The sequence below is a fragment of the Neofelis nebulosa genome, chromosome 18 (genome assembly GCF_028018385.1).
Source record: "Neofelis nebulosa isolate mNeoNeb1 chromosome 18, mNeoNeb1.pri, whole genome shotgun sequence".
In the NCBI taxonomy this organism is placed as follows: Eukaryota; Metazoa; Chordata; class Mammalia; order Carnivora; family Felidae; genus Neofelis; species Neofelis nebulosa.
The window spans coordinates 43,003,943-43,022,753 of record NC_080799.1 but is presented as its reverse complement, the minus strand read 5'-3'; the positions used below and the strand labels follow the sequence as shown (position 1 = coordinate 43,022,753).

Below are 18,811 nucleotides of genomic sequence, written 5' to 3'. Positions count from 1 at the left end.
CTGACTGAGCCACCCAGGCGCCCCTCTCCTTCTCTTACCCCTGAGTGGCCGGGGGAGCCCAGCATGGATGAGGCCTTGGCCAATGTGTGCCGAATGAGTGAATGACTGACTTCCCTGAGGCCCGGTGTGCACTCAGAGAAAACTGGAATTGAACTCGGGCCATCGGAGGCCAGCTGGATGGGCCTCGGGTAGGGACGGGGTTGGGGGCGTCCTTGGAGCCCAGACTCCTCCGAGACTGAGGATCTTTGAAGTCCAAGGGCTGCACAGGTAGGGCCTTCGTTCTCGGCAGAATCACCAGGGCCTGGGATGTCAGAACCACCTCTGTCCTCACCTCGCACCCCCGGCCCGGAGGCCTCATCCCCCCACCAGCTCGGAAAGCTTTGGTCACACCCCGGGACCCAAGGACCACACCTGGAGGCACCATTCTTGCAGAAGCTTTATTTATTCGTGGATTGAAATTTGGGGTCCAGACTCAGCTACCTCAGTGCCGTCAGCCCAGCATGAGCCACGTTGACCCAGGTTGACCCAAGCCCCATCCCTGAGACCCAGGAACACTCATTTATATGATGAGGTACTGTTGTTTTGCTGGATCGTGTCCCAGAACTCTAGAGGATAATCCCATGCAAAGCAGAGGCCCGTGATGCCTAAAAGCTTGCACTGGCCACAGATTCCTGTGAGCACTTTCTCGAACTGGTCGGGGTAGGCGACAAAGTTCACACCATTGTCCTTCCCGAATGTGGCATAGCGCCCTATATCTGTGTATAGGTTCAGGGACCAGAGATACATTTTGTAGGAGCCAGTTATCCCTACGATGTGCTCTCCCGGATAGAGGATGAATTCCTGTGGAGTTCCAGATGACGGACAACCAGACACGGTGGTCCAGGAGGGTCCATATCGCACCTGGATGCTGGGAGACAGGGAAGCGTTGGAGGGCCAGACCTAGGCTGAATCAGCACTCCCCAGGTGCTCTATCGCCTGGCAAGGACAGCAGCCCTGTCCCTACAGGTACGTGTCCCCACGCACGTGGATTTGGGCTCCTGACACAGAGGTCCCGGTCTCAGACCCCTGCCCTGATGCTTTCGGGCTCTGTGATCTTGGGCTCATCACCCGGCCTCTCTGGGCCTGTGTCCTTACCTGCAAAGTGGGAGTGGTTCGGGGGGGGGGGGGGAAGTCCCTGAGACCGTTGGTAAGGGGAGCTTGGAACACAGTGCCACTGGGGCGGTGCCCCCTGCTGTCACTGCTCACAGTGGGGAGCTGTCCCCGGGCCCAGCTTGCACCTTCTGAGCCCCAGATACTGAGCAGACCAGGTCACAGGTCAGAGAAGCAGGTGACTCCCTCACTCCCCTGGGAGAGTTCCACTAGCTCTGCCCATCGGGGCGTCCCTGACCCCCCACGCCTCCTCCCCCCTGCCCTGCCCACACTCTGTCCCCTACGGGGCTGGCTGCCCTCCCCAGTACTGTGCGTGCAGACCCAGCGAAGGCACAAGGGGAAGAGGTGCTAAGCCCTCTCCCCAGGGTCCTGAGGCCGTGGTGATAGGGCTTCGTGGCCCTGCTCCTACTCACCTCTTCAGTATGCCCAAGGAACCTACGGCCACCCGGATTCCGGTGATTTCATATTCATGGTCTCTGGGTGTGCTGAAGTATTGGCCTCCTCCCCTCCCGTACATCTCTAGATGGATGAAGGGACGGGGTCAGGGAGAGGAAAAACCCAGACGCTAATATGTGGCTTATCCCTGCCCCGGACCGGGTGCCGCGGTGCAGGGACACGGCAGGGTCCTGACACTAGAGTCAGTCTGCGGTCAGGGCCAGGCCCAGACCCGGGGCCTCCCGGAGCGCGCAGGCGAGGGTGGCCGCTGTGACCAGAGGGCGCACACCCGCCAGACTTACGTGTTGCCCAGCAGGTGCTCCACAGGAGGGCGAGTGTCAGCCTCAGCAGCATGGCTTCTGGAAGGTGAGTCCCAAGGCTCCTGGAGAGAAGAGAAGGACTCGGAGAGGGGCCCCGTCCGGCCCGGCCAGGCCCCGTCGTGGGGCGCAAACACAGCCTTACCTGGCGGGGAGAGTCCTGTGGCCCAGTCCCGGTCCTGCAGAGTCTTGCTCCTGGACACTCCGCCTGGCCCTATATACCCTCCCCGTCCCTGTGGGCCCCCGTCCAGAAGGAAGGAACAAGGGCCACCAGGGGGGAAGAAGGAGCTGGGCGGTGGGGGCTCTTCCTGGGGGAATCCCAGAGCCATTCTGCAGGAGCCTTCCGGACACGCTGTGTTTATTGTCTCGGCCCCGTGGCCTACACAAACAAGACGGGGCAGTGACAGGTTTTGTCTGTCGCTTCTGGGTCTCTCTCCCCAGCACGTAGACTAGAGCTGCACTTCAGACGTGGGGCGCTTTGCTGAGAGCCCTCCCCAGCTGGGCCAGAAAGGTGTCCACCCCATGGGGGAGCTGCCATCTGGAAACCCACAGAAGCTCCCTGGGGCCCGGGGGTCCCTGCGTGGTGCACAACCCGGCTCAGGACCTTATCCAGGCCCGCGTGGAGCCTGCGGTCCCCTGGGCTTCCCTGAGCTCAGGCTGAGCTCCCTGTGACCCTCGGAGAGCTGGGCTGTGTGCCTGGTGCCAGGTGGGAGAGACCCCAGGGGCTGGCCCTCCACGGCCTGTCACCTGGCAAACAGCGCCAGTGTTGGCTTTGTAGAGGGAACGTGTGTGGCTGGGACGGGCTGGCCTCAAGGGGCCTCGGGCGGACCGGACGGCAGAGGTGAAGGACTCAGGCACGGATCGGGGAGAGGGCGGTTCTCTAGGCCAGTGCCCCCGACGGCCGCTGGGGTCAGGCCGGGGTCAGGCTTATCCGGGAGGTGACGGTACTTGTCCGGGGCTGGGGTTCTGAGGCCCCTGCTGCTGCCACCGGTCCAGGCTCCCTGTGACGGGTTGGAGCTGAGGCTGTCAGGGCCTCCACCCTTCGAGAAAAACCACCGGGTCGCGGTCATCAACTCGGGAGGGGGCACTGGAGCCACACGGCGTCCAAATCTCGGCTTCCCTGCTTCCCGGCATCCCGTCCGGGGACCTCCCGTCACCCGAGTGCCACGATTGTGCCATCTGATGTCTGTGCAGGGGCCCAAAGACTCACGCGTACCGCCAGGCGTACGGGGTGGTTCTTGGCCGCCTCCTTTGAAATTGCAGAATATCAGGAAAAACACGCTGGTGCCTTTGGTGACGAATCACAGACGGGACGGTGTCGTCAGCGGTGGAGTTCTACACGGGCACGAAGAAGGAATGGGGCCGCTCCCGCGGCACTGCTCCTCGGCCCCAGGAACCAGGCTTGGTAGAAAGCAGGGTGTTGGGGAAGGCCCCAGTAGGTCACAAGAAAAGGGGTGCAAAGAATGGCCTCGCGTGTGCGCTGACCCGCTCTGGAAGGGCCGCTCACCTCACTGGGATCGCTGGGATGGCGGTGCTGGAGGGTGGGGGCGGGGCCCCGTCTACCCGGCACCTCCCGCAAGTACAGCAGGTGTCTGGGCCAGGGGTTCGAGGACTGAGGCCCGCAGGCCCCATCCAGCACCCCCGCCCCGCCTGTTTTAGCGCGACCCATGAGCAAGAGCACTTTCTACGTTTTTAAATGCTTAGAAAACCATTGAAACGAAGAGTAGCACGCGAAAATTCTACGGCATTCCAGTGCCGTTGCCCGCAGATAACGTTAGGAGCACACAGCCAAGGCCATTCATTTGTGTATCGTCTGGGGCTGCTGTCACCCCACAGCAGCAGAGCCGAGCAGTTGCGACAGAGACTTTGTGACCCGGAAAACCTAACACGTGCGATCTCGGGCCCTTCACCCACAAAGTCAGCCGATTTCGGGTGGGTCCCCGTTGCCCGCCCTGGAGCAGAGGCAGCCTCGTCCACAGCCATTCACAACCCGCCTTCAGAGCCCCTCTCTGCTCTGGCCTTGGCCCTTCCTTGCGGCCCTGCACCCGTCTCCCTCGGGAGGCCCCTTGGGGCTCAGGCCCCTGCTGACTCAGGTTGGGAGGTAAGGGCTCCCCAACCCGTCCTCCCAATGCTCTCGCCGCTCCCAGGGGCAGTCAGGCCCACAGACCGGGCAGGCGTGGGGTGGAGGGCACGGGCAGCGAGCCCGTCCACAGGCCCCCAGAACCTGCCGGGGGAGGGGGGGGGCCGGGGGCGCAATAGGCCCGGGCACCCGGCAGGCACAGCTCTGGAGGAAAGGCCTGGCGGCCACACAAAGGGGACTCTGTTCCGATCCTGCCACAGCCGCTGGGCGCTGTTGAAGGTTTTGCTGCCAGTTCACGTGCCAGGCTGGCTGGGCTTCGCTCCCAGAGGAGGCTCCGCGTGGACCGGAACTCCGGGAGGCACCACCTGGGGTGGGGGCTGGGAGAAGAGCCGGCCGCTGCCCAGACAACGGGGGTGACAGCACGGGCCCGAAAACGCACGCGAGGTGCGTGTTCAGAGTGCGTGAACGTGCGCTCGCATAGGGATGCGTCCTCCCCACGCACCGGGGTTTGCACACGGCCCGCACACACACACACACACACACACACACACACACACACACACACACTCGTGCACACGTCTTTCAGAAGGTCAGCCCTGCCCCCTCAGCTACCTGCCCAGCGCCGCCCTGGGGAGACTGAAACACGCCCTTTGTCCCTGGGGGTGGGGGCATTTGCAAGGCAGTGACCTCAGCCTGCCAGGAGCCGGACACGGGGACTTCTTTCAGCAGGGGTGGGAGTGGGAGGTTGAGTCCGATCTCCCGGCCCTCTGGTGCGGGGCTGGGGGACGCCGCTCTGTGCCCGCAGCCTGAGGCACAGAGGACGAGAAGGCCCCAATGCCCGCTGATGCCACGCTCCGAGCTGAGCATTTTTCTCCACTCTGCCCGGAAAAGCTGAGCGGTTTTAGTGGAACGCCGGGACACCCGAGAGCACGTTTGTCTCATCTTTTATGGGATTAAGATCGCACTAGTGCGAGTGCAGAGAAAAAGACGGACCATCCCCAAGCGTCAACTCTAGGGGGGGGCAGGACATCCAGGTTCCGATTCCCCGAGGCCGTCCTGGCACACATGTGCGTGACCCGGTGTATCGGTCGGCTGCGGCTGCTGTGACAAACAGCACGTCACCTCCCTCGGGCCTCGCCTCCAAGGGCCATCGCGCTGAGGGTGAAGGCTTCTGCACGTGAATGGGGACACGCACACGCAGTCCACAGCCCTGGTCGGCATCTACCTGGGGCTACCTGGGGCTGGCACCCCTCCCCCACTGCTCTCCTGACCTCCTTCCCGGGGCCCTTCCCGCTGATGGCACCGCTGACCTTGTGGGCTCAGCACACGCTGCCGGCCCCGGGACGTCGCTGCTTCCCGAGCTTCCGACCTGCCCACGTTCTGAGCCTGCTCTCTGCTGCCTGTGTGCTACCACTCCGAGCCTCCGTCTCTTGCTCTGTGGACGGGCCCCTAACGGATGCCCCTGCATGACGTCGTGAGGCAGAAGAGGACAGTGTGCAGGTCTCAGCAATCGGTTTGTGTTCCTGAGGACTGGGTCAGATGGCGCCCCCTGTCCCTTTCGGTATCAGGTGCCGGGGCCACATCGAACTGCTTTTTGAATCACGCGCTCGTCTCCTTCCCAAGGATGGTCAAGCCCTCCCTGTGTGGGCTGCCGAGGGCGGGAGCCCCGTGGGGGCGTCTCTGGGCTGGGGGGCCACCTCCCGATAGCGAGCGGACGCCATCGACACCGCACCCATGGGAGGGCTCGGAGCTTCCCAAGACCATGGCTCTCCACCAAGGGCAGGGGGTCCGAGTGGACCCAGGCAAGCTAGAGTCTTCCAAGTATAAAGTCAGCAGACATTCTCCCCAACATTTTACTACGCACATACTGGAGCCTGTTACAAAGTTGAAAGAGTTTCACAGCCGACACCTGACGCACTCACACTCGGCCAATTACCATGTTATTGTTTTTGCACCATCGTGTCAAAGTTACAAAAGTTAACAACCTTTGGACTGAGGAGGACGTGAGGAACAAAATTGGGAGGGACAACACCGGCTTCCCGAGTGTCCTAACAAATGACCACGTCTGGTGGCTCAAGACAACAGAAACGGATCCTGTCCTGGCGCCGGAGGCCGGGGTCCGGCATCCAGGCATCTGCTGGCCGCCGCGCGCAGCCCGAAGTCTCTGCAGAACGTTCCCTGCTTCTCCCAGTTGGTGGCGGGCGCCTCTCGGCTCCTAGCTGCACCCCCGGAGCTCATCTCTCCCCCCGCCCCACGGGTGCCGTTCCCCCATGTGTGACTTCTCTTTTTCTCTCTCCTGAGAGGACAGCTCTTAAACTGCTTTCTACCCAAGATAATCCCAAGATTACCTTGATCACGTCTGCAAAGAAAGGCCCCATTCCCGATACGGTCACATCAGTTGTCCTGAGCGGACATATCCTTTTGGGGGGCCACAATCTAACCCGTTACAGGGCATCAACCGGTCAGCCTGAGGCCTACCTGGGAGCCTCTCCTGAACCCCAGACCCACTGCCCCCCACGTGCAAGTGGCCAGAACCCCACCCCCAGGCCCCCTGAGACCCTGGCCCCCATCCACCCAACCCCACCTGCCTCTCTCCGGTGAGAGGCCCCTGCCGTAGAGCTGGGGCGCAACTCTCTCAGAGAATTATTCTCTTTGTAAACATCTTGCCGTTCTCTGGAGTCTGGAGGTGTCTGGGGGGAGCAGGCACGTGTGTGTCCAGGTCCCCGCCCGGCCCCACCCTACCTATGCTTCCTCCTGCCTGCCCTTGAACCTGCCTTTCCAAACAGACTTCTGGAACAGTGTTCAATCAGAAAAACGGCTATTTCCAGAGGATGGGGTTTAGGACCTTTTTCGATTTCTCCCCTGTCCTTTGTATGGCTTTGATTTCTTTGGGAAAGACTGGACCGCTCCTACAAAAACAAAATGATAACATTTTTTTTCAACGTTTTATTTATTTATTTATTTATTTATTTTTTTGGGGGGACAGAGAGAGACAGAGCATGAACGGGGGAGGGGCAGAGAGAGAGGGAGACACAGAATCGGAAACAGGCTCCAGGCTCCGAGCCATCAGCCCAGAGCCTGACGCGGGGCTCGAACTCACGGACCGCAAGATCGTGACCTGGCTGAAGTCGGACACTTAACCGACTGCGCCACCCAGGCGCCCCAAAAAATGATAACAATTTTAAAAACTGGGATTTTTTTTTTTTTAAACCTATAAGCTTACCAAGGCCATAGAAGTGGAAGCCTCAGTGTCAAAAACACTGTAGGAAATAGGCCCCTCTTACTGTGTTGGAGTCTTTATCGTGGTTTAGAAACCTTTGAAAACAGGAAGCCCGTGTGACCGAAGCACCCATGGAAAAGTCAGCCTAAGAAATGATTAGGAGGGTGCACCGAGATTTATAAAGATTTACATGGAGGTGCTGTTTTATTTTTTTTTAACCTCACGTATTTATTTCAGAGAGAGAGATAGCGGGGAAGGGGCAGAGAGAGGGAGAGAAAATCCCAGGCAGGCTCTGCCCGAACACGGCTGATGCAGGGCTCGAACTCAGCAACCACGAGGTCACGGCCGGAGCCGCAATCAAGAGTCGGACGCTTAACGGACTGAGCCACTCAAGCGCCCCAGAGCTCTTTCCACAAACAAGTCTGGTTCCGTAATCACAGAGCCACTTGGCCCGTGACGGTAAACGGCCGTCCCGGCAGCGGCATTTGTCAGGCGGGAACCAGCAGCCCCGGGCAGCGTGTGACACATCTTCAATCTCCCGACCGACCGCGGCTCCTGCACAGGAAACCAGCCTGCTCTGTGGGCAGATGCCCTGCGTGCGAGGCTTTGCACCTGGCCTTCAGACGGGGCAGGGACAGACTTCCTGGGGACGGAGAGGAGGGGTCCGACACAGAGGCTGCTCAGGCTGGACACGGAATGGGGCGCACGGCAACGGGAGGCAGGGGGCCGGGGTCCTCCTCCCACGGAAACAAGTGTGTGCAAACTGTGTTTCAGGCACCTGAGGTCCCCTGCATTTCCGTGGGCCTGCTCGGTGAGCAAACATCCGACGAGGAAGCAGCACTCGGTGCCCTTCCCTCCCCTGCAGGGAGCGCCAGGCGGTGTGGACGGGGCGGCCGCAGCTCGCCAGGTGCCCCCTTGTGGCCGAGAGGGCACACGGCGGAGACAGGAGCTGAAAGACCAGAAGCCACCTGATCCGGGGATCCTACAGGAGGGGGCGGAGGGCGGGACTGCCCGGACCCAGCTGGGCCCAGAGACACGGGGCAGCTTCTCACACGTCTCTGGTGAATCTCCCCAGTCGAGGGGAACACTGCCCACTGCACATCCTCGTGCAGGTTTCTTTCTTTCTTTAATGTTTATTTATTTACTTGGGGGGGGGGGGGCGGCATCCAAGGGGGAGGAGCAGAAAGGGAGAGAGAATCCCAAGCAGGCTCCATGCTGTCAGTGCAGAGCTGGACCCGGGGTTCGAACCCACGAACCATGAGATCATGACCTGAGCCAAAATCAAGAGTCAGACGCTTCACCGGGTGAGCCTGTCAGGAGCCCCGCTCTTGCGGCAGGGAGTATGGCCGGAGTTGCAAAATATGAGCCCGCAAACAAAAATGCAGTTAGGCGAAGGTCCTCATACTCGAGCGGGAATGAGGCCCGGACTCCAGAATGAAGCTTCTTTTTATTAGGATAACTGCTAAAAACTGCGTGCGTCAAGTCAGCTCCGCAAGCGTGTGAATCAATCTAATGGTTTAGCTTTTCAAGGTTGGGTTCCGAGCTCACCGGTTTCTATGACACTAGGAAGGGTCAGGTGTGAAGGAGGGTCCGGCCCTGGACAACGTTAACGGCTCTAGGCGCTCCTTACCGGCCGCAGGGCATTCAGCTGTGTAGACGTGTCCTAAGGCCTTGCGCCTTCTCCAGCCCTTCCCTTTGGAAGTCTTTTCCTTTGATGCTTCTCTCCTGCCTCTCCCACACCCTCTTACAGATTTCTGATGCATTTGACCCCCACCAGAGTCCTAGAAAGGTCCTACGACAAGCAAAGTTCACTCTCCCAGAAGTCTGTGGGCACGAGATCGCTTTACAAGCAACGTCTATTAACAGCCTTTGGAAACAAGAGTCCGTGGACAACGCGTGAGAAGCCACAGCTGCGGGGCACGTGGCGCGGAGGAGGCCCGTGGCCAGGGTCTCACGCCGGGGCCTCTCAGGCTGGGAGCTGGCGTCCTCGGGCCACCCGGTGCTGATGGGGAGGAGGCTGGTGGTGACAGGTGACGACGATGACAGCCGATGCCTGGCGTTGTCCTCACTGCTTCACTCACTAGCCCGGTTCACTCCCCCGGCGGTGTGGAGGGGAGCGCAGGTGTGAAGGCACTGGGTGCCGTCCTCACCCCCGCCGCCGGGCACAGAGTGGCCGCGAGACAAACGCCACCTCCAGCCGCCGCGCGGCTACGAGCTGGAGCACACACCGGCTGATTTGGGACCTTGGGTTTGCTGCCCTCACCCCTGGCGCTCCTGATTGTCCTTCGTCGCTTTCCAGGACGAAGACACGTGACTTCCATGCCCCATTTCCACTGCCTTCCACCTCTTAAGTCTTTCTCGCGTCCCTTCTGTCGCACAATCTCCTCACGTGGCCTCACTGCACTCTCTCTCCTGACCCCTTCCGGTTTAAGGAACTTGTGATGACACCGGTCCCACCTGGGCCATCCGGGATGACCTCCCCATGTCCCGTCCTTGGCTCATCTGCAGTGTCTTTCACCACGAAAGTGACATCCTCAGTTTCCAGAGACGGGGATGCAGACGAGCAGGGGCCCTGTGTTCTTGGCCACGACAGGTACGTTCCTCGGGGAGGAAGGCAGGCGACCACCGGGGAGCCTTCCTGTCCGAGAAGGACGTCGTGCTGCCCCTCCTCACTTGTTCGCTGGGTCTAGAGTTCAAAAACCTAAATAACTCTTTCTCAGATCTCGGAGACCCCGCGGCACCTCCTGCGAGCGCCGCGCTCCAGAATCCCGGCACCGTTGCACGGTCGCAAGCGGCGGCCCTGACGTCTGTCCTTAAAAGGCGGCGCAGGAACAGCGGTTCGGTTGGAAGCAGGTGGCCTGAGTCTGCATCTGTGGAGTCTCTTCCGTAAGCCTGAGGAAACGTCACTTGCCCACACACCATCTCAGGAGAGTGAGGGCACTGGACTCTGTGGAGTGAACCGGGGACCCAGAGCTGCCCCGTGGTGACCCCGGGGCCCAGCGTGGACGGTCCCCCAGGGCTCACTCCCACCCCGGCCCGGACCCGTCCAGCATCACCTGCACCGCAGGACGGGGAGGCGGGCGGCCATGGCCAGACCTCCCGGAGCCTGTCACTGATTCCCGGGGGGGTCACGGAGTGTCTCCACCACGAAGGCGCGTGGCTGCACCGTCGTTGCTGGGCCACCACAGGCTTTAGGACCGCCCACTGAAGGACCGCAAAGCTCCTAGCGACACACTGAGAGGTGGCACGAAGGACCGTAAGGGGCGTGACGAGCAGGGTGACAGAGCAGAAGGGGCGACGTCACAAGGGAGGTCCGGAGGAAGAGCAGGCAGCCACCAGGCAAAGGAGGGAACATTCTAGACAAAGGGAACAGCATCTGCAAGGACCCCGAGGCAGACAAGAGCTGGTCTCACGGGTGCCACATAACAGTGTGAGTGGAGGGGTGAGGGGTGGCGGGAGACGGCCAGGTCCCTGCAGGGGTGGGGGGCCCAGCCTGGCCACGGGCCCAGGAGCAGCGGGGAGCCACAGTGAGTTTCCAGCGTCTGCTTGCCTTGCCGCCTGTGGACTCGAACCCCTCCCGCTGCGATGGAGGGAGGGAGGGAGGGAGGAAAAAGAAACAGGGAGACCCATCAGAGGCCGTGGTGACCCCGAGTGAATCGACAGGGAGGGGAGGGGGGCCTCTCCGCCTGGTGGGAAGACTTCGGTCTGGTGCGCCCACTCTCCCTATTGGGGGAACCAGGGCCCCCTTCCAGCCTTCCTCCCGGGATGTCGGGTGAGCAAGGGGGTTTGCTTTGAGGGGAGGCCGAGCCGTGTCCCTGCGGGTTCTCCACTCCAGCAGGACTCTGCCTCCGCTGCCCTCGGCGGGAACCCCCTCATTTGGGCAAACGTCATCGGGCTGCTTCCCTCCCTGCCTCGGTTTCCCTGCTCCTCACTGGGGCCTCCCGGCGTCACCTCCCAAGTAAACTTCCCGCACCCCAGTCCTGGTCCCGGGTCGGCCTTTCGGGGACAGAGGTAGGGCCGGGAGCGTCTGGCGTCTGGGTGGAGGGTCGCACCGGCATGAGCACCGGGGGGCTCGGGATGCTCCCCCCGCTGCACCCCGCTCCGGTCTTCCTGGCCCCCAGCGACCCGGGGGTGACTAACGTCCTCCCATAAACTATCTTTCTGATTGAACCAACCAGAGAGGGCTCCGTGGTTCGTCACCCAAACCCGAGTGGCACAGACAGCTGGAGCGAGATTTAGGAGTGAAGGACTGGATCCCGGGGGGACCGTGAGGGTGTCCAGGGAGCCACCCGGGGCCACAGAATGCTCTGCGAGGCATCGATTCCAACACGCTAAGGAGTTTGTTAGAAAAGGGACAAGGTGGGGGACGGGGCCTGGCTCAGCAGATGGCCCCAGCTCTCAGGACTCCGTTGGGCTCAGGCCGGCTGCGGGAGCCCGGCCCAGAGCACAGCGAGGGGCAGGAGCAGCCGAGAGGGCTCCGGCCTGTGAGTGCTGCCGCGGGCCACCAGCATCCGGATCCAGTTGAAGTGCCTACTGATGTTGGTGTAGACCCCGGGCCGGTTGGGGCTACCGCAGCCCGATCCCCAGCTCACGATGCCAACCTGAATCCACACACCTCTCTTTTCGCAGGCCAAGGGGCCACCGGAGTCACCCTGGGGAGCGGCGCGGGTGAGCCAGGCTTGGCGGGGAGTGGGGGCGGGGGGGGGGCTCCCGAGGGCCAGTGGAGACAGGAGGGACAGCAGGAGGGGCTTGGAGCCGGGCAGACCGGGTGCACATCCTCCCCCCCACCCAGGAAGTCAACAAGCCTCAGTTTCTGCCTCTGCGAAGTGGGGCACTGGTCTCTACCCTCTGGGATTGACACACGGACCAAATGAGGCGCGGGCCGCCCTCGGGCTTGGGGCTGGGGTGGAGAGGGACACTCACGAAGCAGGAATCCTTGCCTCCTTGGGAATCGCCGGCGCACACCGTGTCCCCCCAGATGTCGTAGCGGACCAGGGGCTGTGTGTACAGGTAGTTACACATGGTGGTGTCGATGATGCCGACCTGTACTTCCTGGAGGAGGTAGGGGGCTGGCAGCACTGCCCAGGGGTCGAGGGGACAAAGGAAGACGGCACCCTGAGCCTCTCTTCTGCCATCTGCTTGGGACAGATGGCACAGGCCACGGGGGAGGGGGGAGGGACGAGGGTCCCTGGGGCCAGCAGCACCCGGCACGTCGTGGGGGACGGACTCGCTGCCGCAGCTCATCGCCGAGGCCCGGCTTCCCTGCGGGCGCGTGCGGATGGCAAGCGGCCCCCGAGCCGGTGGGGAGGGGCCGACACAGGCGAGCCGGGTTACGGTCACTGTGCTCAGCTGCCCGTCAGGCCTTTCTTGGGGCCCCCGTGGCCCTCCTAGGGCGCAGCCTGATGGGGACCCACTCTCAGGGAAGGAAAGACTCGGCGGGGAGGGCTGCCCCTCCCACCCCCAGCAAAGCGCCGGGGAAGCGTCAGAGCCCGTCGTGAACCCAGATCTGTCCGATTCCTCAGCGTGGGCCCGAGCCACCGGCTGATCCGTCCGAGGACGTCACGAGGATACCACGGTTAACGTGTAGGTGGAGCCTCCGGTCCGCCAGGCACTCTACTGAGCCCTCAGGTAGGAACCTCTTTAAATTTCTGGGGCGCCTGGGTGGCGCAGTCGGTTAAGCGTCCGACTTCAGCTCAGGTCACGATCTCGCGGTCCGTGAGTTCGAGCCCCGCGTCGGGCTCTGGGCCGACGGCTCGGAGCCTGGAGCCTGTTTCCGATTCTGTGTCTCCCTCTCTCTCTGCCCCTCCCCCGTTCATGCTCTGTCTCTCTCTGTCCCAAAAATAAATAAAAAACGTTGAAAAAAAAAAAAATTTCAGAACCACCCTCTGTGCTGGGAACCGTTTCACCTTGTTCTGCAGATGAGGAGGCCCAGGCACAGGGGGAGGAGATGCCTGGCCTGGGGTCTCCCAGCCGGAAGGAGGGAGAGCTAAGCCTCCCAGCAGGCAAGGGGGGTGGCGGCCAGAGTCACCTCCTACCTTCTAGAAGGAGGCGGGAGCCTGGGGCCGGCCCTGACTACCTTGGCCAGGGAGTCTGGTGGCTGAGTCCCTTGGTTCACACCCACTCAGCCCTTTGGGCCAGGAGAGATCTGCAGGGGGAGCAGAGGGAGCAGGGGGACACTCGCTCCAGTCCCCCTGGAAGGGAACTGTAGGGAAGGGACAGGACCCCAACTCTAAAGGAAGGCAGGACCGGCGCGGGTTTCTCTCTCCGCCCTGCCAATCCCCGATGTGTGACCTCGAGGACACGTTGTTCTCTCGGCCAGTGAGCCCCGGCTTCTCCACTGACTCCTTCTGGGACCTTACGGCCACTTCTGTACGTCTCTCCCTTTCCTCATCGATAAAGCAGGTATAAAAATGGCCCCGCCTCATTCGCAGGTAAGGCCCAGAAGAGAGACCTCACCCTGCTCGGTCCTCAGGGTCCAGAGCCTAGAACAGTGCCGGCACGCGGCACGCCCTCGAGGAGCCTTCTCTGCCATCGCTGCTGAGGGAGGGGTGCTGCCGGAAGGGGCCAGGCCAGGGAGGAGCATAGGGGGCCGCCCAGGCATAGGAGCCAGGCCCTGTGTGTGGCGCTCAGGACCCAGGGCACCTCGGGGCAGAGGTGCACGGGTGACGCTTCATGCTGGCCCAAGGACGCCCCCCACACATTTAGTGGGGAGTCAGAGAAAGGAGATGCTTTGACGTTGAAAAGACGGACAACGGGCTCAGGACTCCAGGCAAGGAGACAGGGTGGCAAGGCAGGTAGGTGCAGAAGGTATGGAAGAGCCAAAGCGGGGAGGCGGGATGGCTGGGGGCTGGGTGGGCACCCGTGCTGAGCGGAAAGAACGCACACATAACCACTGAGGCCTTTCTAACGCGACCTCCGCCAACCCCGACGCCCTTGCAGGCTGGGTGCGGAGCGCGGGCCTGGGCCCAGCTGGCCTCCCTCTCACTGTGGCTTCGGGCTCACAGTCTCTGGAAGGCAGAGGGAACGGGGTGTGGGGACAGGAGGTCCTGCCCTGGCACGGCTGGGGGGGGCGGGGGGCAGGCACTGCTGGGCAGCCCCCAGGAGGGACCCAGCTGCACAGAGACCCAGGTGGGGGCTGCCGAAGCCGCTGTGGACGGAACAGACGGCGGAGCCCGCAGCCCCCCTGCCCCACCCCCCACCTGCCCCCAGCCTCACCTTGATCTTCTCCGATGTGCCCCCAGCCCATCACCCAGCAGTCAGTCTGGTTCTGGAACTCAGAGGAAGAGGCCGCAACACAGACGGGGTGGATGTACTTATTGTAGGTGACAGAGGAGGACAGCTTCAGCAGGGCGATGTCAGAGGATGAAGCCCCCAGATACATGGGGTTCAAAATGATCTCCTCCACCTGGTATCGGTTGTGGTAGGCCTCCAGATTCCAGATGGACGGTGAGGCAGACAGCTCGCCAAACTGCACGGACCACTCAAAGGGATCCGTGTGCCTGGCAGGGGAGGAGCGGGCGGTCAGGGGTCTTTACAGGAGGGAGGGGCCCTGAGCCCACCTGAGGTCTTAGGGCCTGGGGGCAGCAGCCTGCCTCCGCCTGAGGTGTGGTCACCCCAGCCAGGGGGCCGCCTCCCACAGCCGTCCTAAAAAAGGAATGAATCGATGCTCGGGACCAGACACTTCCTGTCACCACTGTTGCCGCAGGCCAGGCTCTGTGCCCAGAGCTCGCCCACCTCGGTCCGCCCCGTGGTGCACCTGCACCGCGGGAGGTGGGATGAGGAGGGGGCGGCTGGTGCTGCCATTCGGGGAGAAGACAGAAAAGAACACGACACAAAAGGGCACGGGAATGCTGTAAAGAACGTTCTGGAAAAGACGGAACAGGGTTTTCTCACGTGGCTGCAGCGGGGCCCGGGGCTCGGGAGCATTAAGAGAGCTGAATCCGCACGCGTCAGGCCCGGAGGACGCGGTCCCCCAACCCCGGTTCGGAGGGCCGCCCGCCCCCCGACTCACTTTTCAAAGCAGTGCGCGGCCGACAGCACCCAGCGGCGGTGGAGCAGGCTGGCGCCGCAGTGGTGGGCGCCCCACAAGCGCAGACTGCCCCGCCACGGCCAGCGCCCCAGCTCCGAGTCCTTGCCGCCCACCACGCGCGTCGTCGAAACGGTTCGGCGGCCGCAGGGCCCTGGGACGGACGGACGGGCACGCGGCTGAGCCGCACGACCCCGGCCGCCCCACCGGCCCGCGCGAGCCAACGCGAGGGGCCCCTGGGAAAACGCGCGCGTCGGGGCCGCGCCGCCCAGGGACCGGGGGACCTCGCGCCCCTCCCCACGTGGCGCGCGGGCGCCGCCCCTCCCACCCCCCCCACCCCCCCCCGGGGCCCGGCAGTTACACGTGAGCAACGACGAGTTCTCGAAACCCGGGCGGGGAGAGGACAAGATGAGGCGCCCCTTGCGCTCCGGCTCAGGTGCCCTGCGCGGGGAGGCGCGCGTCCCGGGCGCCTTACCTGGAAACAGCTGGTCCAGATCCTGAACGCCTGGGGGGCCCGGCGGGGGGATGGCGGGCGGCCAGGTGAGCTCCCCGCGGTCTGCACGCGCCCCGGCCGTCCCCCACCACCCCTGGGGCGGCCCGCAGCCCCCGCCTCAGCTCACCCTGTCCCCGGAGCCCCGCTCGCACCAACAGCTGCGCCAGCAGCAGCGCCCGGACGCGCGCGCCCATGGCCGCCTCTGCCGCCTCGCGGCGCCCCCTCTGCTTCCGCCCGCTCGGGGCGCCCCCGGGGGGGAGGGGCAGGGAACGCCCGCGACGCTGCTCCACCCCCCCCCCCCGCCCCCAGAGGGACCGGGACCGGTCCGGGTCCGAGGGTTTCGAGCTGGGTACCCCAACCACACCGTGCCCCCAAACGGTTCTTGTCTGCAGCCCTGGGATCCCGGCTGCCCGGCTCGTTGCCCCCCTTCCTCCACCCAGCGCTTCTTCGGGGAAGGGCCAAGGCCGGTCCCCACCAGGACCCCCGTGAGAGCAAGTCCTCACCGAGCGCCCGCTGGGGGCCTGGCGGTATTGGGCAGAGCCAGGAAGAGAAGATTCGTGTTTTCCCTTCTTGGAGAAGACTCGGGGAAGTGATGGTCTCGGGTCTCTTCCCCACCTGAGCCCACAGGCAGGCTAGTCCCTGCCAAGCCTGGCTGCCCCCTGGTGGCAGGCTCCCGCCCCCCCCTTCCTCTCCTCCTCCTCCCCACCTCCTTCTCTCCCCCCTTCCCCACCTCCTCCAATTTAAATCTTGGAAGTTGAAACCCCTTTCACAAACTTTCTTTCCTGCCCAGGTCCTTGGGGGAACAAAATGGCCCAAATGAGAGAGACACCCCTAGGCTGTCTATCTCCCAGTGTCCCTGTGACCAGTGACTCTCCTAAGCGAGGTTCTGGGAGGCTGTGCCTTCCTGGTGCCCCTGTCTGTGTCCTAAGCACTATCAGGGGTGTGGTGGGATTCACAAAATGATGAGTTTCCCAGCACTGGCTTCTGGGGTCCCTCCAGTCAGGGGAGCCGGCCTGGACTAGGTGTCCCCCCTGTGGGAGCCCTGCTCCGGGGCCTGGCCCCACAACACGCTCAGCTGGGCCTGGGTGGTGAGCGCCCAAGGGATCAGGAGCAGGTGGCACAGGAGAGAGGGTTCCCCGCGGTGTCCTGGATCCAGGGCACCCTGAGAGAGACGCTGGTGACACCCGGGGTGCTGGGTGACACGAAACCTCCTCCAGAGGGTGAAGCTGGCCTGTCGGCACGCCTCCTTGACTTCACACACTGGGGTTTCTCCCGCAAGTCAGCTGCAGAGTGGGGGCTGCGGGCATGGGCTCCAGCAGATGGGCTCAGGGACAGAACGGGACCGGGTCCCTGGCACGGGGGCGGAGTTCCCTAAACGGTTCCCCTCTGTGGCCCTTGGCACCACAGCACTTGTAACTGGCCAATCTCCTGGGAGCTCCCTGCGGTTGGGGCCAAGTGTGGCACATGGCCCGAGTCACAGGGCCGGCGACTGCCTTCTGGCGCCTTACAGGGACCCCAGGCAGTCCCTTGTCCACTGCACCCCGAGGGATGGCTGCGGCCCCAGGTCTTGCCAGAACCATCCCGGCTCTCCCAGTGCGCGACAGCCCCACCCCTTGCCGGTCCCCTCCCCTAGCGAACCCTGGGCTGGCTCCAGCCTGGGGTCGCCTCTCCCTGCAGACTCCTGTCCCAGGTCCCAGAGAGGTGCACGGCAGGCTCCCTCACGGCCGGGCTCGGTGCTAACGTCACCCCTCAGCGAAGCTTTCTCTGCTGGCTTCCCGTCTACAGCGAGCTTGCTGCCTCCTCCCCCTTGGAGGGCTGTTTCACTACAAGCCGCACTTCCTTCCCAGCCCTTTGAAGCATCCACGGCCATCTGCTTTGTCGCGTGTGCATCTGCCCATTGGCTGCCTCCCGGGCCCATGAGGGGCAGGCTTGGTGTCTGTGGAACCTAAGGGGTGATGGAGCAGTAAAGGGAAGGGTGGAAGGAGACAAGGTAGACGGAGAAGAGGGGATGCAGGTTGGCGGAGCCTCTCCCAGGGTGGAGAGGGTCCCTGTTGTCGCCGTCCTAGAGGGACCTCCGGGTCTCCTGGCCCAGGAGGAGTGCTGCAGGGGTGGGGGGGGGGTGCCAGGGGGAGGCCAGTGGCCCGGGAGTGGCCCCTCCACGCTCCGTGAGGGATGTCTGCCCTTTGGGATACAGAGGCAGGGTGTGCAAAGCCCAGGGGGGTCCTGGAGGTCCCTGTCGTCCTCTCCTTCTCCCTATCCTTGCTGCCTCGCCTCCCCCCCACTCCCCCAGGCGCCGGCCCCAGAAGCAGCCTGGAGAAGGCGGGCGGCGGCAGCCGGAGTCCACGTCTGTGGTCACACGTGCAGGAGGGGCTCGCACTCGCCCCTGGCGGGCCACCCGGCACGCTGTTCCAGCTGGCACGCGGCCGTGGGTGCGTGGGGAGCACAGCGATGACCTCGGGGGTGAGCCCGTGGCTCTGGCGTGGATGCCGGATGCTACTGGGGATCCAGCTCGGGCTCCGTTCCCCCAGGGCCGGCTGCCAGGCGGGAGGCCCACTCTTCTGCCTGGGGCTCGGGGCTCGGGGCTCGGGGCCATCCTTGGCCACAGCTCCCGCATCCCACCCAGCTGTGGCCATCCCGGCTGGGCCCCGGGGCTGGGGCTGGGAGTACCTCCCTGGCTCTCTGGCCATCGGGAGACAACCCTGACGGAGACATACAGGCCCTGTGCGTCCAGAGAAGGCTCCAGAGGGGGCTGCGAGGTTCGGAGGAGCTCGGCAGCAAGGACAGGGGATGCTGCGGAGGAAGCCCTGGAGGGGCGGGGTGGGGGGGCCAGAGGGGGAAGGGTTCTCAGCATGCTGCCTGTGGGGAGGGAGCCCCTGCCGGAGGTGACCCCTCGGCTGCCCGTGGGCCGGGGTGGGGACGCCCGGGACGGAGGCGGAGGGTCCCGCTGAAAGGGGTCCAGCCTGCGCTCGTCTCCTCCCATCCCCTGCCCTGGTTGTAAACTGCGGGGGCGTCCGGTCACTCGCACCCCGGCCTCAGGTCCCAGCCCTGTGTCGCCTCCTCCAGCTGCCGGCTCACACGTGGCCCCTGGAGA

At 63.7% G+C, this 18,811-nt stretch overlaps 2 protein-coding genes and 1 long non-coding RNA gene across 7 annotated transcripts; 1 reads left to right on the top strand and 2 right to left on the bottom strand.

Moving 5' to 3' along the window:
- Positions 1 to 423: 423 nt before the first annotated feature.
- On the bottom strand, positions 424 to 2,474 carry ZG16B (zymogen granule protein 16B). Its single transcript, XM_058711961.1, has 4 exons — positions 2,047 to 2,474; positions 1,887 to 1,966; positions 1,563 to 1,668; positions 424 to 907 (listed from the first exon to the last, which is right to left on the bottom strand). Exons 2-4 carry the CDS (start codon positions 1,936 to 1,938, stop codon positions 556 to 558), a joined length of 510 nt encoding a protein of 169 aa, XP_058567944.1. The 5' UTR covers positions 1,939 to 1,966; positions 2,047 to 2,474; the 3' UTR covers positions 424 to 555.
- LOC131501647 (uncharacterized) lies at positions 896 to 6,916 on the top strand. Its single transcript, XR_009256846.1, has 2 exons — positions 896 to 1,005; positions 6,290 to 6,916. It is a non-coding gene; the product is annotated as an uncharacterized LOC131501647 (long non-coding RNA).
- Positions 6,917 to 11,522: 4,606 nt separating this feature from the next.
- LOC131501637 (testisin-like) lies at positions 11,523 to 15,949 on the bottom strand. 5 transcript variants are annotated; one of them, XM_058711945.1, is made up of 6 exons: positions 15,848 to 15,949; positions 15,589 to 15,702; positions 15,213 to 15,381; positions 14,417 to 14,700; positions 12,125 to 12,279; positions 11,523 to 11,853 (listed from the first exon to the last, which is right to left on the bottom strand). In XM_058711945.1, the coding sequence occupies exons 1-6, from the start codon at positions 15,912 to 15,914 to the stop codon at positions 11,617 to 11,619; spliced, it is 1,026 nt and encodes a 341-aa protein (XP_058567928.1). In that variant the 5' UTR covers positions 15,915 to 15,949; the 3' UTR covers positions 11,523 to 11,616. The 5 variants fall into 5 exon arrangements, with proteins under 5 accessions (XP_058567928.1, XP_058567927.1, XP_058567929.1 ...); XM_058711944.1 differs by having other exon boundaries at positions 15,589 to 15,732; positions 15,848 to 15,929; XM_058711946.1 differs by lacking the exon at positions 15,589 to 15,702 and adding an exon at positions 15,703 to 15,732 and having other exon boundaries at positions 15,848 to 15,929.
- Between the last annotated feature and the right edge of the window lie 2,862 nt (positions 15,950 to 18,811).